This window comes from Bufo gargarizans, chromosome 9 (genome assembly GCF_014858855.1).
Source record: "Bufo gargarizans isolate SCDJY-AF-19 chromosome 9, ASM1485885v1, whole genome shotgun sequence".
In the NCBI taxonomy this organism is placed as follows: domain Eukaryota; kingdom Metazoa; phylum Chordata; class Amphibia; order Anura; family Bufonidae; genus Bufo; species Bufo gargarizans.
In genome coordinates, this window is record NC_058088.1 from 79,077,825 (window position 1) to 79,103,689 (window position 25,865).

The 25,865-nt window shown below is 45.8% G+C and overlaps 1 protein-coding gene across 1 annotated transcript in view; it reads right to left on the reverse strand.

Annotated features, from left to right (window-relative positions):
* IL1RAPL2 (interleukin 1 receptor accessory protein like 2) overlaps positions 1 to 25,865 on the reverse strand; it is an 889,940-nt gene that overhangs the window by 49,051 nt on the left and 815,024 nt on the right. The window contains exons 5-6 of the mRNA XM_044268964.1: positions 24,724 to 24,853; positions 19,515 to 19,660 (exon numbers count right to left, since the gene is read on the reverse strand). Of these exons, the coding sequence (XP_044124899.1) occupies positions 19,515 to 19,660; positions 24,724 to 24,853 (276 nt within the window). The remainder of the gene's footprint in view (positions 1 to 19,514; positions 19,661 to 24,723; positions 24,854 to 25,865) is intronic.

A 25,865-nucleotide genomic window follows, 5' to 3' on the forward strand; every position in this document is an offset into this window, starting at 1 on the left:
GCCTAAATATATGCCAATGGACTGTTGCAGTGGTGGCTGACGTGAAGCCTCATTCTCTGCTATGACATGCAGACTAATTCTCTGCTGACATGAAGACAGATTCTCTGTTACGGGACCTCTCTCCTCTGCCTGTGTGTGTGCTGGGCCTAAATATATGCCAATGGACTGTTGCAGTGGTGGCTGACGTGAAGCCTCATTCTCTGCTATGACATGCAGACTAATTCTCTGCTGACATGAAGCCAGATCCTCTGTTACGGGACCTCTCTCCTCTGCCTGTGTGTGTGCTGGGCCTAAATATATGCCAATGGACTGTTGCAGTGGTGGGTGACGTGAAGCCTGATTCTCTGCTATGACATGCAGACTAATTCTCTGCTGACATGAAGACAGAATCTCTGTTACGGGACCTCTCTCCTCTGCCTGTGTGTGTGCTGGGCCTAAATATATGCCAATGGACTGTTGCAGTGGTGGCTGACGTGAAGCCTCATTCTCTGCTATGACATGCAGACTAATTCTCTGCTGACATGAAGACAGATTCTCTGTTACGGGACCTCCCTCCTCTGCCTGGGTGCTGGGCCTAAATATATGCCAATGGACTGTTGCAGTGGTGGGTGACGTGAAGCCTGATTCTCTGCTATGACATGCAGACTAATTCTCTGCTGACATGAAGACAGAATCTCTGTTACGGGACCTCTCTCCTCTGCCTGTGTGTGTGCTGGGCCTAAATATATGCCAATGGACTGTTGCAGTGGTGGCTGACGTGAAGCCTCATTCTCTGCTATGACATGCAGACTAATTCTCTGCTGACATGAAGACAGATTCTCTGTTACGGGACCTCCCTCCTCTGCCTGGGTGCTGGGCCTAAATATATGCCAATGGACTGTTGCAGTGGTGGCTGACGTGAAGCCTCATTCTCTGCTATGACATGCAGACTGATTCTCTGCTGACATGAAGCCAGATCGTCTGTTACGGGACCTCTCTGCTCTGCCTGTGTGCTCGGCCTAAATATCTGCCAATGGACTGTTGCAGTGGTGGGTGACGTGAAGCCTCATTCTCTGCTATGACATGCAGACTGATTCTCTGCTGTCATGAAGCCAGATTGTCTGTTACGGGACCTCTCTGCTCTGCCTGTGTGCTAGGCCTAAATATATGCCAATGGACTGTTGCAGTGGTGGGTGACGTGAAGCCTCATTCTCTGCTATGACATGCAGACTGATTCTCTGCTGTCATGAAGCCAGATTGTCTGTTACGGGACCTCTCTGCTCTGCCTGTGTGCTAGGCCTAAATATATGCCAATGGACTGTTGCAGTGGTGGGTGACGTGAAGCCTCATTCTCTGCTATGACATGCAGACTGATTCTCTGCTGACATGAAGCCAGATTGTCTGTTACGGGACCTCTCTCCTCTGCCTGTGTGCTAGGCCTAAATATATGCCAATGGACTGTTGCAGTGGTGGCTGACGTGAAGCCTCATTCTCTGCTATGACATGCAGACTAATTCTCTGCTGACATGAAGCCAGATTGTCTGTTACGGGACCTCTCTCCTCTGCCTGGGTGCTGGGCCTAAATTTATGACAATGGACTGTTGCAGTGGTGGCTGACGTGAAGCCTGATTCTCTGCTATGACATGCAGACTGATTCTCTGCTGACATGAAGCCAGATTGTCTGTTACGGGACCTCTCTCCTCTGCCTGTGTGCTAGGCCTAAATATATGCCAATGGACTGTTGCAGTGGTGGCTGACGTGAAGCCTGATTCTCTGCTATGACATGCAGACTGATTCTCTGCTGACATGAAGCCAGATCCTCTGTTACGGGACCTCTCTCCTCTGCCTGTGTGTGTGCTGGGCCTAAATATATGCCAATGGACTGTTGCAGTGGTGGCTGACGTGAAGCCTCATTCTCTGCTATGACATGCAGACTAATTCTCTGCTGACATGAAGACAGATTCTCTGTTACGGGACCTCCCTCCTCTGCCTGGGTGCTGGACCTAAATATATGCCAATGGACTGTTGCAGTGGTGGCTGACGTGAAGCCTGATTCTCTGCTATGACATGCAGACTGATTCTCTGCTGACATGAAGCCAGATCCTCTGTTACGGGACCTCTCTCCTCTGCCTGTGTGTGTGCTGGGCCTAAATATATGCCAATGGACTGTTGCAGTGGTGGCTGACGTGAAGCCTCATTCTCTGCTATGACATGCAGACTAATTCTCTGCTGACATGAAGACAGATTCTCTGTTACGGGACCTCCCTCCTCTGCCTGGGTGCTGGGCCTAAATATATGCCAATGGACTGTTGCAGTGGTGGGTGACGTGAAGCCTCATTCTCTGCTATGACATGCAGACTAATTCTCTGCTGACATGAAGCCAGATTGTCTGTTACGGGACCTCTCTCCTCTGCCTGTGTGTGTGCTGGGCCTAAATATATGCCAATGGACTGTTGCAGTGGTGGCTGACGTGAAGCCTCATTCTCTGCTATGACATGCAGACTAATTCTCTGCTGACATGAAGACAGATTCTCTGTTACGGGACCTCTCTCCTCTGCCTGTGTGTGTGCTGGGCCTAAATATATGCCAATGGACTGTTGCAGTGGTGGCTGACGTGAAGCCTCATTCTCTGCTATGACATGCAGACTAATTCTCTGCTGACATGAAGACAGATTCTCTGTTACGGGACCTCCCTCCTCTGCCTGGGTGCTGGGCCTAAATATATGCCAATGGACTGTTGCAGTGGTGGGTGACGTGAAGCCTGATTCTCTGCTATGACATGCAGACTAATTCTCTGCTGACATGAAGACAGATTCTCTGTTACGGGACCTCTCTCCTCTGCCTGTGTGTGTGCTGGGCCTAAATATATGCCAATGGACTGTTGCAGTGGTGGCTGACGTGAAGCCTCATTCTCTGCTATGACATGCAGACTAATTCTCTGCTGACATGAAGACAGATTCTCTGTTACGGGACCTCCCTCCTCTGCCTGGGTGCTGGGCCTAAATATATGCCAATGGACTGTTGCAGTGGTGGCTGACGTGAAGCCTCATTCTCTGCTATGACATGCAGACTGATTCTCTGCTGACATGAAGCCAGATCGTCTGTTACGGGACCTCTCTGCTCTGCCTGTGTGCTAGGCCTAAATATATGCCAATGGACTGTTGCAGTGGTGGGTGACGTGAAGCCTCATTCTCTGCTATGACATGCAGACTGATTCTCTGCTGTCATGAAGCCAGATTGTCTGTTACGGGACCTCTCTGCTCTGCCTGTGTGCTAGGCCTAAATATATGCCAATGGACTGTTGCAGTGGTGGGTGACGTGAAGCCTCATTCTCTGCTATGACATGCAGACTGATTCTCTGCTGTCATGAAGCCAGATTGTCTGTTACGGGACCTCTCTGCTCTGCCTGTGTGCTAGGCCTAAATATATGCCAATGGACTGTTGCAGTGGTGGGTGACGTGAAGCCTCATTCTCTGCTATGACATGCAGACTGATTCTCTGCTGACATGAAGCCAGATTGTCTGTTACGGGACCTCTCTCCTCTGCCTGTGTGCTAGGCCTAAACATATGCCAATGGACTGTTGCAGTGGTGGCTGACGTGAAGCCTCATTCTCTGCTATGACATGCAGACTAATTCTCTGCTGACATGAAGCCAGATTGTCTGTTACGGGACCTCTCTCCTCTGCCTGGGTGCTGGGCCTAAATTTATGACAATGGACTGTTGCAGTGGTGGCTGACGTGAAGCCTGATTCTCTGCTATGACATGCAGACTGATTCTCTGCTGACATGAAGCCAGATCCTCTGTTACGGGACCTCTCTCCTCTGCCTGTGTGTGTGCTGGGCCTAAATATATGCCAATGGACTGTTGCAGTGGTGGCTGACGTGAAGCCTCATTCTCTGCTATGACATGCAGACTGATTCTCTGCTGACATGAAGCCAGATTCTCTGTTACGGGACCTCTCTCCTCTGCCTGTGTGTGTGCTGGGCCTAAATATATGCCAATGGACTGTTGCAGTGGTGGCTGACGTGAAGCCTCATTCTCTGCTATGACATGCAGACTAATTCTCTGCTGACATGAAGACAGATTCTCTGTTACGGGACCTCCCTCCTCTGCCTGGGTGCTGGGCCTAAATATATGCCAATGGACTGTTGCAGTGGTGGCTGACGTGAAGCCTCATTCTCTGCTATGACATGCAGACTAATTCTCTGCTGACATGAAGACAGATTCTCTGTTACGGGACCTCTCTCCTCTGCCTGGGTGCCGGGGCCTAAATATCTGAGAATGGACTGTTCCAGTGGTGGGTGACGGGAAGCCAGATTCTCTGCTATGGAACCTCTCTCCAATTGATTTTGGTTAATTTTTATTTATTTAATTTTTAATTTAATTCATTTCCCTATCCACATTTGTTTGCAGGGGATTTACCTACATGTTGCTGCCTTTTGCAGCCCTCTAGCTCTTTCCTGGGCTGTTTTACAGCCTTTTTAGTGCCGAAAAGTTCGGGTCCCCATTGACTTCAATGGGGTTCGGGTTCGGGACGAAGTTCGGATCGGGTTCGGATCCCGAACCCGAACATTTCCGGGATGTTCGGCCGAACTTCTCGAACCCGAACATCCAGGTGTTCGCTCAACTCTATCCCTCACGCATTACTTCGCCGGTTAGTTTCACACACATTTCTCCGCCATTACAGACTCTCACGCATCACTTCGCCGTTTTAGTTTCACACACATTTCTCCGCCATTACAGACTCTCACGCATTACTTCGCCGTTTTAGTTTTACACACATTTCTCCGCCATTATAGACTCTCATGCATTACTTCGTCGTTCTAGGTCACACTTATAACTCCGCCATTAGAGTCTCTCACGCGTTACTTCGCCGGTTACTTTCACACACATAACTCCGCCATTAGAGACTCTCTCGCATCACTTCACCGTTTTGGTTTCACACAATAACTCCGCCATTAGAGTCTCTCACATATGACTCCGCCATTAGAGTTTCTCACGTATGGCTTCTCCGTTTAGTGTCACACACATGACTCCGCATTAGTCTCACGCATGGCTTCTCCATTTCAGTGTTACATACATAACTCCGCCATTAGAGTCTCTCACGCATCACTTCACCGTTGGTTTCACACAATAACTCCGCCATTAGAGTCTCTCACATATGACTCCGCCATTAGAGTTTCTCACGCATGGCTTCTCCGTTTTAGTGTCACACACATGACTCCGCATTAGTCTCACGCATGGCTTCTCCGTTTCAGTGTTACATACATAACTCCGCCATTAGAGTCTCTCACGCATCACTTTGCCGTGTTAGTTTACACATATGACTCCGCCATTAGTCTCACGCATGGCTTCTCCGTTTGGTGTCACACATATGGCTTCACCAGTAGAGTCTCTTACACATGACCCCGCATTAGAGTCTCTCACGCATGGCTTCTCCGTATTAATTTCACACACACGACCCCGCCATTAGAGTCTCTCACGCATGGCTTCTCCGTATTATATCCACACACACGACCCCGCCATTAGAGTCTCTCACGCATGGCTCCGCCATTAGAGTCTCTCACGCATGGCTTCTCCGTATTAATTTCACACACACGACCCCGCCATTAGAGTCTCTCACGCATGGCTCCGCCATTAGAGTCTCTCACGCATGGCTTCTCCGTATTAATTTCACACACACGACCCCGCCATTAGAGTCTCTCACGCATGGCTCTGCCATTAGAGTCTCTCACGCATGGCTTCTCCGTATTATTTTACACACACGACCCCGCCATTAGAGTCTCTCACGCATGGCTCCGCCATTAGAGTCTCTCACGCATGGCTTCTCCGTATTATTTTACACACAGGGCTCCGCCATTAGAGTCTCTCACGCATGGCTTCTCCGTGTCAATTTTTACACATATGGCTCCGCCATTAGAGTCTCGCACGCATGGCTCCGCCATTAGAGTCTCTCACGTATCGCTTCCCCATTTTAATTCCACACACATAACTCTGCCAGTCGAGGCCGGCTGCGTGGTCCCACAACCAGCAGGTTCCATGTCTTTTCTGCCTTCAGACCCGCTCGCATGGCTCGGTCATCTGTGGCTTGCAATGCAATTATCTTGTGGTGACTCGCACGCGTGGCTTGCGCCATTAGAGTCTCTCTCACGTTATCATTTTCTCTGACTTTTAATTTCTAGGTTGTCAGATTCCTCCTGGAGCATAACATCACGCCCACTTTGTCATGTCTTCTCTTCTGGGGTTTGCTTCTTTTTGCCACCTTAAACTCAAATGTCATACAACGCCATCATACTCTATCTCACTGGCATTTTACACCACATGCAATCTTACACCCCAATAACATCAGTTGCGTGGCCTCTCACCAAATCAAAACCATACTCAGAGGTATTCAGAAAACGGAACCCGCGCGTCCAGCCCAGAGGCTACCCGTTAACAATCATATTTTCAAGGCACTATCCGAATTACTAGACGCCAAGCCTTCTGAAGCAGATACCAACTCCATCCTCAAAACAGCAATTTACTTGGCCTTCTACGGTTCCTGAGGCCCGGGGAATTCACTACAACCTACACGACCCAAGCCACACCTTGTCTTCTTGTCTCCCACTTGGCAAAACACATGGATCATTACGTCCTGACCTTACCTCACTCCAAGAGTAGTCAGCACTTACCCGTCAACATTTCATATCACCCCACGCACAACAGAGGGTGTCCAGTCAGGGTTCTGGATGCTTACAGACAACGTCACAAGTTTCTACCCTCGCAACCGCTACTTCACTACATGGTTCGGTACTCACCACCACCACCTTCATGACCCATGTCAGGTCACCCCTCACACAACTGGGCCTCAACGCAGCCAACTACTCAGGGCACTCCTTTCGCTTTGGAGCCGCGTCCACGGCCTCCAGTGCCAACGCCCCGACTCATGTCATCAGGAATTGGGGCGCTGGAAGTCATCCGCTTACTCGCGATACATTCCCAATCCAACACAAGAGTTAAGAGATACTTTCCAAAACATGTCGGGTTGAGCTATTCATGTATATTTGACTACAATAACTGGTTATTTCATTTTTGCCCTCTTCTTTCTCAGGCCTACCTCATCCTCGGTTTCGGCACACCACAACCGACTACGCTTATTCCCTGATTTCCTAGGGTTCTTCACTGTACTACCGTAAGCGCCTCACACAAGTGTGAAGGCAGTTTGCCTGGATTTGTGGGAGGGGCTGAGGTCCGCCTCCAGCCTATTTAGGGCACCCCCTTTACCTGGCTCCTGCACCGTCCGAGGTCTGAGCTTTGACCCTCCCACCACTCCACTCATTTACAACTCATTTCTTTCATATCTCTATCCTTGGGTGGGCCCTCTTCTTTCTCAGGCCTACCTCATCCTCGGTTTCGGCACACCACAACCGACTACGCTTATTCCCTGATTTCCTAGGGTTCTTCACTGTACTACCGTAAGCGCCTCACACAAATATATATATATATATATATATATATATATATTACAATTGTTCTAAATCTGCTTAGTTTAACTGGTATTTTGAATATAATGAATTTTACATCCACTTCATAAAAACTGCCCTATTTAAACTGCTGAATCCTGTAATAGTATTAAAGGGGCTGGTCCTAGAGATTAGCGAATTTCTTGAAACTCGTTTAGAATCTGATTCACCAATTGTTCCCCTATCTTATTATCCACACCTGTACCTACAGAACAGACTCTCCTATTTACGTGGAGAAGACTATCTTTATTTATTTTGTTTATTATCTTTAGTGTATGTCCATATTTGTGGGTTACTTTTTACTATACATTTATTAAAGGCTACGTTTTATTAGGGTGCTAATCTGTGAATTCAACTGAAGAAACTAGCCAGCAGCAGGATATTGAGCAGAACCTGAACCAGAAGGTGGTGGCATACTTGGACTGCACCATAGATCCAAGATCCCTTGGACTACTGGGCAGCCAAACTAGAATTGTAGCCTCCACTGGACAAGTTTGCCCTGGCCACGCTTTTCTGCCTGGCCAGTAGTGTAGCATCAGAGGGGGTGTTTATTGCTGGAGGGGGGGCATAGTTACCACAAAGTGAACTCGCCTTTTAAAACAAAATGTTTAGAGATTAACCTTTATAAAGATCAGCTAGGATTTCCACAAGCATCAGACTAGATCATTCTGGCAGTACTGTTGACCGCAGTGACTGCAATGTGCTGCCACAGCAGAACATTGTGAAATATTGCCCGTTACTTCTGGCCACGTGCTTCAGCCACTATTCTGATGCCACACACCTTATGCATCTGCTTCCATCTTCTACTACTGCCACCATCTTGTGCTGTTACTGCCACTGCTCTCCCCACTCCGTGACTGGGCCACTATGTTGACTCCTGATGCTGTTGTCACCCTCACCACTCTATTCTGCGGCCGCTAGTGTCCCTGGTTGGCCTTGTTGACATCACCGTTTATTTTTTCCTCTTCTGATCTGTCAGAAAAATGGAAAACACTACGGATCCTGTCTTTAGAGCATCCATAAGGCCTCTATCACACGGTCAGTATTTTGCATCAGGATTTCATCACGATTTGGAAGGCAAAAGCAGGAGTGAGTCCAAAACACAGAAGTCATTCAAATATTTCCATCGCATGTCATGTCTGTTTTGACCCCGATCCTGTTTTTGCCTTAAAAATACTGATCAATTACTGACCATGTGAAGGCAGATGCTCAAAGGATCTGTATTATAATTTTTTGGGCTGTTCTTCTGATGGATCAGAAGAAGGGAAAAATAAACAGTGATGTCAACACAAACTTACTGCTGACACCACTCCACTCTGTCATGGGTTTATTACTTGTATCGGTGGACTCCACTCTGTCATGGGTTTACTACTTGTATCGGTGGCTAACAAAATAGGAAACAGCAGACAGTGTAAAAGATAGCTCTTTCCCACTATAGTAGAATCAGCGGCTAACAGAACATGTTATCTATCAATCAATGTCAAACTGTGAAATAAGCAAAATCAAAACCAATCAATGAAATTAGATAGTTCTTTCCTACTATATTAGAATATGGTCAGTTAGTTCCAGCAGTTACTGTATGGTGAGCCAAAATCATGAGCCAATCCTACTCTCAGATAAGGTATCATGAAAAGATAACTGACCAATTAAGTGAAGTGTAAACTGAGCCTAATAGTGACGCACAATCATTCTACAGCTAACAGAAGTGATTCAAAAGCATGTGTTAAAATGTTTAAATGTGATTCCCAAGCTTTCCATTGGGCCTGGAATTTGGGGAAGGAGCAATTTTCCCATGCTGCAATTTCTTCAAATCTATAAATATGATCAACTACATGGTAAAAAGTACCTCTCTCAGCTTTGCAACGCCAGCTAATGTCTGATTTCAAGCTATTATATCTACATGTGATATCAGGTGTCTTATACCACCATGGGAGGACTTTGTAACCATTGTCCTGTACTCTCACACATCTTAAAGAAATGTGAGGCTCTAGTAAGAGCAGGGATTGTTCAACCAGCGTGAAGGAGATTCCCAGATCTCTCTCCCAGAGACCAATGAAGTCTGGTTTGGACATACGTATAGGAGTGTTAAACCGTTTGTAGAATTGCAATATTGGTTTAATTGGGGGAGCAGGGTTAGAGACCAAGCTTTCAAACCATGTGAGCAATCTAAGGAGTGCCTATTTAGGAATGTGTTTGGTTATAAAGGAGCGAAGGTAAGAGATCAAGGAGTGGTGAAAACCAAGCCCAGGCAGTGAGAGAAGTCGTTCTTCTTTCCCCAAGACTCCCCCCCCCCCCCCCCCCTGTTGTACGGGGAAAGGATGGGGATCTCGGACTTGATGAATTGAGGTAGAGAGATGGCCCCTCAGCTCAGATGGAGCCATCTCCACCAAATCCCTCACCTGCACAAGTGGCGAAGACTGAAACCAATTCCACGTTCCGAGGGTGGCTTTTAATGTTGGGTCAATTGTTCAGGTAGTGGGACTCCTACACTCATAAATCCTATGCACTAAGTGAAAGGGCTGCCAAAAACTACAAGGAACCGGCACTCCAATACACCCTTTATTACCTATAAAGGAGGGCATCATACACACCCTTGAAAAATTATGATTAATGGCCTGCTGGTGACCCTCAAAAACATTAGGAGCAAGGGCCTGCTGGTGACCCTCTAAAACATTAGGGGTGTGGGCCTGCTTCTGATTTGACCATCTAAAATATTAGGGGTGAGGGTCTGCTGCTGAGATGACCATCTAAAACATTAGGGGTGAGGGCCTACTGCTGAGCTGACCATGGAAAAAAGTATGGTTGAGGGTCTGCTGCTGAGCTGACTCTCTAAAACATTAGGGGCTAGTGTCTGCTTCTGTTCTGACCATCTAAAAAAGTATGGTTGAGGGTCTGCTGATGAGCTGACTCTCTAAAACATTAGGGGCGAGGGCCTGCTGCTGGTCTGACCATGAAAAAAAATTATGGTTGAGGGCCATCTGTTCAGCGTGGATGGGCAGAGGAGGAGGAGGAGGATGAGGAGATGGAGAGTCATCCTGATGTCTACATCGAAGTCTTGACTGTTGGTACTCTGGCACACATGGCTGACTTCATGTTAGGCTGCCTATCCAGCGACCCTCGCGTTATACGCATTTTAAATAACACGGATTACTGGTTGTTCACCCTTCTCTACCCCCACTACAAAGAGAACTTCTCATCTCTCATTCCTGTGGTGGAGAGAACATTTAAAACTGTGAAATACCAGAGGGTATTTGTTGAGAGATTGCTCCAAACGCGGCCGGCATAGTCCGTACTTCCTTAGGCAACCGAGGAAGGGAGACAAGGGGAACGCACAGCAGTTCCAACAAAGTCAGGGCAACACTCGCCACGGCATGGGACACTTTCATGACACCTCGCCAGCAACCTCACCCTGAAGCGCGGCCTAGTAGTACTAGGAGGTAAAAGTTTTGGAAGATGGTGAAGGAATACATAGCAGACCGTGTCAGCGTTCTAAATGTTCCCTCAGTGCCTTACAATTACTGAATGTCCAAGCCTTGGAGGTGCTGGCCTGCCTTTCCGCCAGCGTTTTGTCTGAGCATGTATTTAGTGTTGCTGGTGGCATTATAACAGATAAGCGTGTCCAATGGCAATGCTATATATTGTTCTCTACAGAACTCACCTCCACCCCTTGGCGCCTCTGATAACCTCTACTCCAGGTACCTTTCTCGTGATTCCTGGTCCATCCCTAGGACCAGAGAGTTCCAATTGTACTGTAATCCTCTTTTTTTTGTATTCCTATATCCAATGGAAATGCTGACAGGTTGACAGATAAAAATGAACAAGGCCTGGATTGCCCCTGACTTCTCAACTCCCCCAGAGGAGTGCTGAGCTGATGATGAACATAAAGTAAATTTCAATCTATCATTTATAATGTACTCAATCTACTGTAGTGTATTCCCATGCACCTTTTTCACCACAAAAGAAAATTATATGGTTGAATCTTGTTTTCTCCTCCTCCTATTCCTCATCCAGATTGTATATATTCCCTTCACTCTAATTGCAGGCCCTCCACTCAAATTTTTTTATAGGGTCCGCTGAACAGCATGCACTCGCATATAATGTTTTAGAGTGTCAGCTCACCTGCAGACACTCACATATGTTTTACAGCATCTGCTCACCTGCAGGCGCTAGCATATAATGTTTTAGAGCGTCAGCTCACCAGCAGGCACTCGCATATAATGTTTTAGAGCGTCAGCTCCGCAGCAGGCACTCGCATATAATGTTTTAGAGCATCAGCTCATCAGCAGGCCCTCGCTTCTTATGTTTTAGATGGTCAGCTTAACAGCAGACTCTTGTATATAATGTTTTACAGGGTCAGCTCAACTGCAGGCCCTCGCATATAATGTTTTACTGGGTCAGCTCACCAGTAGGCACTTGCATATAATGTTTTAGAGCATCAGTTCATCAGCAGGCCCTCGCCTCTAATGTTTTAGAGGGTCAGCTCAGCAGCAGGCCCTCGCATATAATGTTTTACAGGGTCAGCTCAACTGCAAGCCCTCGAATATAATGTTTTACTTGGTCAGCTCACCTGCAGGCTCTCGCATATAATGTTTTACAGAGTCAGCTAAACTGCAGGCCCTCACCTAAAATCTTTTAAAGGGTCAGCTCAACTGCAGGCCCTCGGACCCTTGCATATAATGTTTTACAGGGTCAGCTCACCTTCTGATGACAACAGCGAAGTCTTGCCTGTTACTCTCGCACACATGGCTGACTTCATGTTAGGCTGCCTTTCCCACAACCCACGTGTTATATGCATTTTAGACAAGATGGATTACTGGTTGTACACCCTTCTTGACCCCCACTACAAAGAGAACTTCTCATCTCTCATTCCTCTGGTGGAGAGGACAAGCAAAACAGTGCTATACCAGAAGGTCCTTGTTGAAAACTTGCTCCAAAGTTGATAGGGCAGACATCCAAATGGATCGTTGCCATCACGGGGACGTGCGATTGCCTAGAAGGTATCTAGAGTCAACAAAGCGGCAACACAATCCTCACCATGATGGCACACTGGGTGAACAATGTGGAGGCTGGGAGCAAGTTGGCTACTGGCACCAGACTTGACCTTCAATAGATCCTCGTTAACGGAAAGTGTACTCATTCCAATAATAGGGCCGATTAGGAGTGCTGTATTGTTATTTATCGTCAATACCTCCCCAAGTCGGGAGTGGGGAATTGCCACGTGCCCGCTGCCTTCCTTGCATGCTTCTGCTTTAATAACTTGACCCACCCTCTCTGGGTGGTTCACAATTAGGATAAAAAAGGGGCAAGGCAACAACAGCCAATCAGATTTCATCCATTGACCTCCCTTGGATGTGGTATCCCTTTCTCAAGCTCCCTCTCCGGCATCAAACCCTGATTCCCCGTTACCTGTGATCACCATGGTAGGCACAGAAAAGAACATTGAAAGTTGATGGGGGCAGACATCAAAATGGACCGTCGCCATCACGGGGACGTGCAATTGCCTTGAGGTTATCTAGAGTCACCAATGCGGCAGCAGGCCCTCGCCCCTAAGGTTTTAGATGGTCAGAATAGCAGGCCCTTGCTCCAAATGTTTTTGAGAGTTACCAGCAGGACATCAATCATAATTTTTCAAGGGTGTGTATGATGCCCTCTTTTATGTGTAACAAAAGGTGTTTTGGAGTGCTGGTTCCTTGTAATTTTTGGCAGCCCTTTCTCTAAATACATAGGCTTTATGAGTGTAGGAGTCCCACTAACTAAACTATTGTACCACAATGTGAATGAGGCACTCCTATTTTTTTGCAGCACTTGCACTTTATATATGTCACGGCCACGGTTATGGTCGTGACTCCTTGGGAGCCGCATACAGTTGCCCGCGGTTGTGGTTGTTGTTTCAACCGCAGCTGAGGCATATTGTAGTTGGCCTCAGTGCGGTTGCCGCGGACAACAGCTATGTGTGCGGTTCCCGGGGAGTTGTGTGCGTGTGTGGATGCACTTTGTTTGTATGTCTGGTGTGCACTTGTTGTTGTTTGGTGCGCACGGACATCGTCCTTTCACTGTGGCTGCCCGTGGCAACGTTTGGTATTATGTACATGTGGTGGCAGTGTCTCGGCCTTCGGGCTGTCTCCCAGGATGGCTGCCACCCATGTCGTTGCCAGCGGCAACAGCCACAGGGTGATCAGGTTGGTCACTTCCCCTGTATGTGTGTTTTCCCTTCTGTGTGCTGGAAGGGTTAACTTCCTTCCCAGTGTGTGAGTTGTGTCACTGGGTGTGGTTGACCGGTGGGTGTGGCCACTTTGCCCTATAAAGCCTGTGTCTGGAGCACAGCTCAGTAGGTTGCTTTCAGTCATGCTTGGCTGAAGCAGCCTCCTGTGGATTCCATCCTTCTTGTAAGGGCCACCCTTCCGGTCATAAGTTTAAAACCTTTGTTAGTAAAAACTATGTTTCACGGTGTTATCTAGGTGTGTATGGGATTGTGTTATTGCAGCCTATGGTCCAGGGTTCCTGTGTGATGTCTGGTGTGTGCTGTGTCCGTTGTTGTCTTGTATTTACAGCACCTGCACATGGGTTCCTGGTTGTGTTGTCTGTGGCAGGTGAGTGATGAGTTGGTTCCATTTGACTGCCACTGCCATAGCTGTTTTTGTATCCCCTGGGTTGCTTGGCCGTTGAGACTCCTGCTCCTCCGTGTCTAGGAGGAGCAGGTCGTCTTACTCTGTCCCCTAGTTCAGGGCCGACTTGAGGGCTTGCAGGGACTTTTAGGTTCCGGCGTATGAGCCCTCCTACCACCAAGGTCGGCTCATACTGACAGGAGACAGGGTCAGCGTTAGGGACGCAATAGGAAGTGACCTGCTCCCTAACTCTGTGGTCCCGGCCAAGGGGTAACCCTACCATCTCCTGGCACCGCACGGCTGGCGGTTTCCCCCACCACCAGCCGTGACAGTATGACCGGAAGGGTGGCCCTTACAAGAAGGATAGGAATTCACAGGAGGCTGCTTCAGCCAAGCATGACTGAAAGCAACCTACTGAGCTGTGCTCCAGACACAGGCTTTATAGGGCAAAGTGGCCACACCCACCGGTCAACCACACCCAGTGACACAACTCACACACTGGGAAGGAAGTTAACCCTTCCAGCACACAGAAGGGAAAACACACATACAGGGGAAGTGACCAACCTGATCACCCTGTGGCTGTTGCCGCTGGCAACGACATGGGTGGCAGCCGTCCTGGGAGACAGCCCGAAGGCCGAGACACTGCCACCACATGTACATAATACCAAACGTTGCCACGGGCAGCCACAGTGAAAGGACGATGTCCGTGCGCACCAAACAACAACAAGTGCACACCAGACATACAAACAAAGTGCATCCACACACGCACACAACTCCCCGGGAACCGCACACATAGCTGTTGTCCGCGGCAACCGCACTGAGGCCAACTACAATATGCCTCAGCTGCGGTTGAAACAACAACCACAACCGCGGGCAACTGTATGCGGCTCCCAAGGAGTCACGACCATAACCGTGGCCGTGACAATATACAATTGAATATACAGGAAAGAATGTATCCTAACAATTTTTTCAGTAAATTTTTTTTGGGGGGGTATTGTGCGTATTTTTATCAGTCTGTAAAAGTGGCGTACAACTCGGACAACATGGTTCCCAGCAGCGACCTGGGAGTCAAAGATGCATCCAGACATCGCCCCATGCTGTTCCCGATCCATTTCGGTGGTGTTTGTCACTTTCTGACTTTTTCCAATGGACCAGGCACCCTCCCCTCTTCAGAGCAGGGGGTGACTGGTTGTCTCCCATTGACATCCATTATAATCGGGTGCTCAGCCGAGCACGCGAATATAGCAATGTGTTCGATCATCACTAGTTAGTATACATAGAGAAGATAGCTCTGATAAAGGGTTCTGGGAGACCAAATTTCACTAAGGTAAAACGCATAAAGTCCCATTTGACCCTGTCAAAGGCCTTCTTGGCATCAGTGCCGAGAAGAACCAGTGGGCAGGAGTGTTTTTGAGCGTAAAATAGGACATTCAGAACTCTGGCTGTGTTGTCCCTCCCTCCCTTCCCTTAATAAATCCTGTCTGGTCTCTGTGCATCAGGAGAGGTAAGTATGTGGAGAGGCTCGTGGCCAACATTTTAGCCAGTAGCTTCAAGTCCATATTGAGTAGAGAGATGGGGAGATAATTGGCACAGTTTGCTGGATCTTTCCCCTCTTTAGGGAGGATAGAGATGTGAGCTCTAGTCATATCAATAGTCAAGGGGGAGCCCAGGAGAGATTGATAGTAAATGTAGGAGAAGGGATTTACTGAAAGTGCGCTAGTAAAGGGCTGGGAGGTCATCTGGGCCTGGGGCTTTCCCTATGGGTAGTTGTTTTATCGCTGTCATGAGTTCACCTGTGAACGGGGATTGTAGGCATCTATCTGGGAGTTGTCTAATTTTGGAAGTGAAAGGCAGTGAAGGAATCCATTAATATAATCTAGGGAGGCCGGGGGACTACCCGCTGGATCATTTTGGGAAATATTGTATAATGACTGGCAGAAGCCATGGAACTGTACAGTTCACAACTCAGGAGGGGGTGTAGCAATTACAACTAGTTATGTGATTTTATCTGCTTAATGCGACTCATCAAGAATCTGGAAGCTTTGTCACCATGTTCAAAATACTTATATTACAAGTGTAAGAAATATTTGGCTGAGGCAGTATTAAGGAGATTCTTCAGTTCGGCTCGCAATTCAGTTAATTTAGAGAGATGAGAGTCCAATAGGGATTGTTTGTGAAGAGTCTCCCTCCGTTATATCTCAGTCAAGAGAGAGTCTATACGAGCTCTTCTCTCCTTTTTGAGGCAGGAGCCTATGTTGATGAATAGTATTGATTGCAAATATTCTAATCGCAAATTTTATTGCGAATATTGGCACTTTCAAGAATTCGCAAATATCTAGAATATAGTGCTATATCTTCGGAATCGCGAATATTCAACATTTCTTTTTCTTCAGTACCCATGACCCCTCACTGCTTAATGCTTGTGGGCCAATGAGAAGGCTGCAATATCTTTGACTTTAGGAGTAGTCTTGATTGCAAATTTTCATTGGGGGTGTCTCCAGGAGCAACAGTTTCAGGTATGCCACGGAATCTCAGGTTTTTACGCCTCCTGCGGTTTTCTTACTCTTATATAGCATTATATAATATTTAAAGGTCTTTGAACTGAGGATAAGCGCTGTGTCACAGCAGACTGAGGTTGGAGAACTGCTGTTTGGGACTCCTCTAGTGACTCAACTCTCCTCCCTATGTGGTGGACATCTTGCTTAATTACTGAAAAATCCAAGCTAAGTGGTTCAAGCGCTGATGCCAGGGAAGAAGCCAGAGCTTCTCTCAAATAGGTGCAAGATATAGGGAGGCTGTCGGGTTCTTCAACTGAGGCCTCAGGCTGCTCGTGTCCCGCGGTGTGGCCAGCGCCACCTTAGAGTCTCGGGTTGGATAAGTGGCGGCTGCTTTTTTCATGAATTTCTCCATTTCCCCACTACTCAGTGCTGCTTTTTGAGGTCCAGTGGCATCCCCGGATTCCTCCAATTTTGACCATAATTGATCCTTCAGGCAGTATGACCATGCAAAAAGGGTGAGGTATCACTCGGAGCAGCAACTTCAAGCAGCCATCTCCATCCGACACTAGCTCCGCTTACCCCCCAAAAGCATGTGTTTGCACTGCTACAACATGGATTAAAATAACCTTTTTCTCCACTACTTTATTGACACTGCCTCCATGTCCTTTTGTTCCACTAAACAGTCATTGGGACACAGCTTTTGCAAGGATACCACAGTGTTTTTTTTTGTTTTTTTTGTTCCTTTGCAATATGCCATCAATGTCCCAGGTGAGAATAGCTCTTTAAGACAAGTAAAAGATACATACTGTATGGATAGGGGAAGGAATTTATGAAAAAGCTTCATAGATTATTTGAAAGACAATCAGGTGGAAGATAGATTGCTTAGAGACTAGAGTTACAAGGATTTGTGTTGTCGTTTTTTTTTAAGAGGAAAAAACAACGGAAAACTTTTCAAATGAGTTTTCCAATATTTCTCCTTGTTCGCTCATATATAAGGGATGACAGATCCCTACTAGAGGGGAATAAATCAGTGTGCTGCTTTTCTGATTTACTAGGTAATAGACTACAACAGCAGAATCGATATTTACAAAAGGAAGTCTTAGTTTTAGTGAATTAAAATCTGGGCACGTGAGTCTGCATAACTCAGATGAGGTTTAATTCCTATGATATCAATATGAACCATAGGTGGGGAGCTGGGATGTAGTATCACAAACTATTAGGCCTCTTTCACACGGGCGTTGCGGGAACATGCATGATTTTTCCGCGCGAGGGCAAAACATTGTAATGCGTTTTGCACGCGCGGGAGAAAAATCGGCATGTTTGGTACCCAAACCCGAACTTCTTCACAGAAGTTTGGGCTTGGGATCGGTGCTCTGTAGATTGTATTATTTTCCATTAGAACATGGTTCTAAGGGAAAATAATACATTCTGAATACAGAATGCATAGTACAATAGCGCTGGAGGGGTTAAAAAAAAATAAAAAACAAATTCAACTCACCTTAATCCACTTGCTCGCGCAGCCCGGCTTCTCTTCTGTCTTCTTCTTTGCTGTGTACAGGAAAAGGACCTGTGGTGACGTCACTTCGGTCATCACATGGTCCATCACCATGGTAAAAGATCATGTGATGGACCATGTGATGACCGGAGTGACGTCACCACAGGTCCTTTTCCTGTACACAGCAAAGAAGCGAAGCCGGGCTGCGCGAGCAAGTGGATTAAGGCGAGTTAAATTATTATTAAAAAAAATTTAACCCCTCCAGCGCTATTGTACTATGCACTCTGTATTCAGAATGCTATTATTTTCCCTTATAACCATGTTATAAGGGAAAATAATAAAGATCGGGTCCCCATCCCGATCGTCACCTAGCAACCGTGCATGAAAAACGCACCGCATCCGCACTTGCTTGCGGATGCTTGCGATTTTCACTCAGCCCCATTCACTTTTATGGGGTCTGCGTTGCGTGAAAAACGCACAAAATGGAGCTTGCTGCGATTTTCACGCAACGCACAAGTGATGCGTGAAAATCACCGCTCATGTGAACAGCCCCATAGAAATTAATGGGTCCTGATTCAGTGCGGGTGCAATGCGTTCAACTCACGCATTGCACCCACGCGGAAAACTCGCCCGTGTGAAAGGGGCCTTAGTGTTTGGAGCAGTGTTTGGAGGCAATTTCTTATAGGATGATTCACATATAACCTGTGTGTACTATCATGACAACAAAGTTTACTAGAGATGAGCGAATTTCTCAAAAGTTCGATTCGGCTGATTCGCCGAATTTCACAAAAACATTTGCTTTGTGCCAAATTACTTCGTCACGAAGCACATTTTTTGTAAGTAGCGGGTGCAATGACAGGGAGCTGCGATAACGTCTTCCCCGTCATTGTACTCCTCAAATGCCGCATTCATACATGATCGCGGCATCTGAGTGTATAATTAACAATAAAAAAAATGACATCAAACTTACCTCCTCCATTTGCTCGCGACGGGCTGCCAGCCTCCATCTTGCTTGAAGATCTCAGCCGAATTCTTGTGCGGCGCGAGATTACGACATCACGCCGGCTGCCGCACGGGATTTCTCGTGCCGCACGGGATTTTGGCCGAGATCTTCAAGCAAGATGGAGGCTGGCAGCCCGTTGCGAGCAAATGGAGGAGGTAAGTTAGATTATTTAAAAAAAAATAAAAATTTATACTATTTCAGGTTAAATTGATTCACTGACACAAACCACGAAGAAATTTGGCTTCTAGGCGAATCAAGTTTATTGTGAAATTCGGATCGAATTCCACTTTGTGGGATTCGATTCGCTCATCTCTAAAGTTTACGATGCAATTAAATTTGGATGTGCGTTCACTGAAAGCTGTAAGAAGTCAAACATGCCATTTATTTAGCAGAAAACGAGCCATTAGTAACGAGCTGAGGTCAATATCTACCTTTCTTTCTCAGGAGGACACTAGCATGCTTGCGGCCATTTCTGTTTTCCACATGACAGGTGTAGTTACCCAGGTCTGCTTCTTGAACAGCATCAAATGTTAAGGCCAGTTCTACCTCCTTCTCCCCAAGGTGTTCTCTTAGTAACCTAAATCAAAGTGATGCATCATTATAAACTGACGGCAGTACAAACAAACATTAATAACATACATCTTATACTTTATTTAGGCATTCCAACATACATTTGCCTACCTGAATGTAAGTATTGTAAGTTGGCCAAAACAATGCGTGGCCTATGATGTTATATTGTAGGATGTGATCATTGCACAACCATAAGACTCTGGCTATCATTCAGAGCTGTTCTGGAACCATTTTAAGAGAACCTGTCATATGCAACTTATGATAAGGTGCTGTAGGTCACAAGACAGTGAAATCTTTGTTGCCTTTTAAAGCTCCTTGCCTTGACATTTTTATCTAAATACACTTTATTTACCTTTCTAAATGTAAATGTGGGTCATGGAGTCATCGGGTGTCTTCTTACACTGCCTGAGTCATGGCCACAAGTCTACCAATCTTATTGTGATTGACATCCCACTGACTGCTCCAAGCCACCCTGATGCTTCTGAAATCTCGTGAAAGCTCCATAAATACTCTTTCCCTTCTCCTCTCATGACATGCACAGTAAGCTAACATGCAATCACCGGAGGAGAAAGGAGAGCGTATTTATGGCATGCGCCGTATTTGCTGTGTTGTGAACTACAGCACCATATCATTTGTAGCATTCGGCTAATGTGATGACAGGTACTAGAGATGAGGGAAGTTTAGGAAAATTTGATCCCTCAACTTCTCTGAAGTTCGCCAAGAAATTAGATTCGTTATGATTTAAATTGTCACAAATCTCTATAAATCGGGTATACCCAGGCAACTCTGCCTTAGGGTACGGCCACACCGAGTGGCCATACTGCGGTGAAGAACCTTGCGGCCAATTAGCATGCAGCTGCCTTTCATTTAATAATGAAGACCGCACTATATAGTTGGGTGGGTGACAAACAGGGGTGCACCACCAATGAGGCTAGGTGAGGCGATCACTTCAGACAGCACTGGGTAGGGGCAAAAGAGGAGCAGCTGAAGGGAAGGAGTTAGGTTAGGAAACTGGCATTGGGGAGGGAGGGGCGACATTTCAGTTTCCGCCTTCAAGCAGCAGAAAGGCTAGGAGCCCCCCTGAGGACAAAATGCTAATTATTGCTGTTCTGGCCTGCCTGGAAGAAGTAAAGCCAGCAAAAGATGAGTATGGTGGTATTGGTTGGAACGCTGGCACTGGAATAAGAAAAGACTTTCATCTTATTGAATGTATTGAATTACTGTACATTTCTTAGCTTACGGCTTGCCACGTCTCTCCCTATGCTCAGCTCAGAATAGTGATCAGTAGTTTGTGAACGATCAGTTCAAAATGAACTGATCTTCTAAGTCAGGCATGCTCAACCTGCGGCCCTCCAGCTGTTGCAAAACTACAACTCCCATCATTCCCGGACAGCCTACAGCTTTCAGCCTACAGAAGGGCATGGTGGGAGTTGTAGTTTTACAACAGCTGTAGGGCCGCAGGTTGAGCATCCCTGTTCTAAGTGATCTAAATAATTTAGTTCACCTTCCTGACAAAGATTAGTTCACCAGGAACTAAAGCAAATGGGAGGAGATTGACACTATTCAGGGATGATTCCGCAGCTCCAGCAGGATGGCTGTTACCGTCACTTGCTTTATAGTTCCTACTGCTAGAAAAGTAGGAAAACACAATATAGACCTGCAAATACAATGGATTTTTTTGAGACTGTCGCGTCGCAGTTTCAGTGCGACACAGTAGACAGTAGCATTATAAAAAATGTTGTGCGACACATGTTGCAGTGTAGTTGCTCCCTACATGTCTCCATGTAGCCCTAGTTTAAGGGCTCATGCACACGACCGCATGTATTTTGCGGTCCGCAAAAAACGGATCCTCAATAAATACGGATGACATCCGTGTGCATTCCATATTTTGCAGAACTGAACAGCTGGCCCCTAATAGAACAGTCCTATCTTTGTCCGTAATGTGGACATTTTTTTGCGGAACGTAAATACAGACATATGGAAACAGAATGCACATGGAGTAACTTTTGTTTTTTGCAGACCCTTTGAAATGAATGGTCCTGCATGCGGTCCGCAAAAAAACTGGAACAGATCTGGAAAGAAAATACGTTCGTCTGCATGAGCCCTAAGGTGTTGGTCTAGACAATCTCCAAAACAGGCAAGACAAAAAAATGATAATGTCTAGATTAGATTAAGAGTACATTCACACAACCGTGTGTAATCCTTTCAGATTTGTGGTCCGCAAATAACAGAACCCTGTGTCCGCATTTTGCAGACAAATGACTTCCGTATGTCTTCGTTTTTTACGGTCCGCAAAAAACGGAAGGAAAAAAAAAAGAGAGAAAGAGAGAAAAAAAAAAGAATTATTAAGGCCTTCAAAAATACAGAAATGGATCCGCAAAAAACGGATGCCATACGGAAACCATTCTGTATGTCATCCTCAATTTGCGGATCCATTAACTTGAATGGTGCTGCGGACCGATCTGTACGGACAATAGTAGGACATGATGATTCATATTTTTGCGGAATAGAAATGCGGACACACGGATGCAGACAACATACTGAATGTTGTCCGCACATTTTATTCACCCATAGGAATGAATGGGTCTGCTTCTATTCCGCAAAATGCGGAAAAAATAATATGGTCGTGTGAATGTACCCTAAGAATAATTTAAAAGAAAATGTTAATGTCCTTTTACCACCACCTAGCCATATCATAATAACATCCGGGAGTAACTCACCATAAAACAAGGCTATTTTTCTTTTATGACGAACAAAAGTACAATCTTGTGAAATGTTTCATCAGAATTTCTCATTAAGCCCGCGCGTTATTTGTAGCTTTCCGGCATAATTACAGTGTTTGCAGTACATGTAGTTCTCAGTTAATTGGAAAGACGTGGGGTTTATTATTACTATTTGCAGGATCATTGAAGCACGGTTCAGAAACATTTAGATGATCAGTTATGAAAGCTGGGATTACAGTGGGGGAAGTGCTGCTATTAAATAACTACTTTTTCATTGCAGGTTCACTGGATGGCATTATAACACTTACAGCATTTCCAATTGAAGATGTATTGTTATTTCCTTGATCATTAAAGGAAGAGTCGGAGTGTTCTACAAGTGACATTTCCATAATCAGGGATCAATGCGTTGGTTTATTTTCATCCTCTGACCTTTTACACATGCTAATCTTGAAACACTGTGTACTCTGTAGCAAACCTATTAAGTTTAGGAAACTTGAAAGCCACAAAAAGCCAATAATAAATGCAGATTTCTATCATTTAAGGGGGGTTCTTTACTTTCTATAGATTAGACTCATCAAACTTGGCTTCAGTTTGTTATACATGCAAGATTCCTGGGACCATTGTTAGGGATGAGCGACTTAAAGAATCTAGGTTTGACCCAAATTTTTCAAAAACTTCAGATTTGTTAGTATCAGAATTTCTTTAGAATCGATCCAGGAGAATTTTCCATCAACTTCCTACTAGTGTTGATCGAGCATGCTCGGCCGAACACCAGCACGATGCTCGAGTCAGTGTATTTAAAGGGTTTCTACCACTTGCAGATCACATATTTGGTGATCAGACACTAGCGATCCGCTAGTGTCTGATGTAGCTTACAAGCTAATTATTACCTTAATCCGTTCGGCCCATACCTCAAAAAAAGCACTTATATCTTTATGCAAATGAGCCTCTAGGTGCTATGCAGGCGTTTTTCCAGCACCTAGAGGCTCCGTCTACCTTGCAGTTTGCCGCCCATCGCCTCGCTCCAGCACGCCCATCTCTTACCGTATTCGATCCTCCCCCTGCTTCAGCCTTCAGAAATCCCGCGCCTGCGCCGTTCGTCGCGGCATTCGGAGGCATTCGGCGCAGGCGCAGTCAATGTCTGACCGCTCCGTGCTCAGACATTTCCACTGCGCCGATGTCATCGGCGCAGGCGCAGTGGAAATGTCTGAGCACGGAGCGGTCAGACATTGACTGCGCCTGCGCCGAATGCCGCGACGAACGGCGCAGGCGCGAGATTTCGGAAGGCAGAAGCAGGGGGAGGATCGAATAGAGTTGAAGATGGGCGTGCTGGAGCGAGGCGCTGGGCGGCAAACTGCAAGGTAGACGGAGCCTCTAGGTGCTGGAAAAATGCCTGCATAGCACCTAGAGGCTCATTTGCATAAAGATATAAGTGCTTTTTTTGAGGTATGGGCCGAACGGATTAAGGTAATAATTAGCTTGTAAGCTACATCAGACACTAGCGGATCGCTAGTGTCTGATCACCAAATATGTGATCTGCAAGTGGTAGAAACCCTTTAAATGTAATTTAGCATCTATTTCTCAAAAGTTTCTGCTGTGATTTGAACTCCATACCCCCTGTACATTAGAGGCAAGGACCTTATCCACTCAGCTATAAAGCTGAATGCTAAACTGTGTCAGAAAAACCTCATAGTAGTTTCTGATGTAGTGAGTTTTTTCTGACACAGTTTAGCATTTAGCTTTATAGCTGAGTGGATAAGGTCCTTGCCTCTAATATAGAAGGTTGGGAGTTTGAATCCTGGTTCTAGCATGCACTAAATTTGAAGATCATATGCAGAATATTAAAGTATGGCGGATGATGCAGTGGTTATATTACTTTAGAAAATAGTCGTCACATAAAATGGCTAATCTAATGTTAAAAAGGGAAACGGTGAATTCATACATCCTGATTTTTTTTCATTCTACACCGACAATCCACAATCATTTACAGTACAATATATGGGGATTTAAAAAATTCTACCTACATGGGACAGGAAAAATTTGCATGGTATTTTGCAGCAAGTATATGCGCTAGATGGGCTTTTTATTGGTTTCAGAAAAAAGAGCTTTAGGGACAGTACATGACACATGTGAGATCTGTCTCCTGACACGTTAACCTATACGATGGACTACCCACAAGTTGTAAATAATCGGTTAAAAATAGTCTTTGCTGCCCCACCAATCACAATGCAGCTTTCATTTTTCAAGAGCACAATAATAAATGAAAGCTATGCTGTGATTTGCTGCAATTTACATCAAATAGTTTTTTGACCGTTTCATAAATTCAATGAGTAACCGTGTTGCTTACCTAATTACTCCTTCCTTAATATGATTCTCTAATTCTTCAATGAATTTCTCTCCCCTCATCCAGTAGATCATTGGACCTGATTCGCCACTGAATCCAAAGAAGGCTCTGCAAAATACACTGAGTGGGCTGCCTGGGGGAAAAAAAAAGAAGAAAATACATTAATTGCCTGTGGCCACCGCTTATTTTAAAACTGGATTACAGCATTTGCCAAAACTCAGATGGCACTTTGAGCAAAATTTGACTCATTCGATATACATACATTGGCCTTAAAATACGTTTTTGCAACTCAAGTGCCCTTGTGTCCTCTATAGTTTATAGCTGTATAATATTTAGGCAGCGCACATTGCTATTCTGTTTTGAGAAAGGGTTCATTATATATAGAGATGAGCGAATTTCTCAAAAATTCGATTCGTCCATTTCGCAGAATTTAAAAAAAAATTCAGTTTGATCCTTATTCATTTGTGGCGAATCGCGTTATAAAAACGGCTATTTCCTGGCCGCAGAGAACCTTTATAGTGGTGCCTTGCAGTAACACACATAGGGAGTCTGCTGTGTTAGTGAAACAATACTGTGAGTCAGTATGACATGCAGATGACAGGCGTCGTTCTTAGAATCACTGCACACTTCATTTATTTGGGCAGTTACGGGGCCAAAACTGACCAAATAACTCAAGTGTCAACTCAGCCTTACAGGTCAATGTTAGCGTAAAAAAGAAGCGCATTCCTTTTACACCATTGGCAGCTGATTCCACATAGACGTCTACAGAACCTGTTCTATTAAATGCTTATACAAGCAGAGCCCCCCGACAGAGTGGAGAGGGTGTCAGCAGTAAGTTTGTGTTGACGTAACTGATTAATTTGTTCTTCCTCTGGGCCATCAGAACAATACCACCAAAAAACAAATCCTGTCTGTGGACCATCCTCCTTCACTCGGTCAGCATTTGGTCAGTAATTCATCAGTATTGCTAAAGCCCCCCAAAAAACAGGAGTGGATCTGAAACAGAGATGGCACGTGAATGGAATATTTGCATGTCTTCTGTGTTTTGTACCCACTCCTGCTTTTGCTGCCAATTCTGATGCAAAATAGGGACCATGTCCTGCAGGCCTTACAGCTGTTACATAGACAGGATCCATTGTACGTCT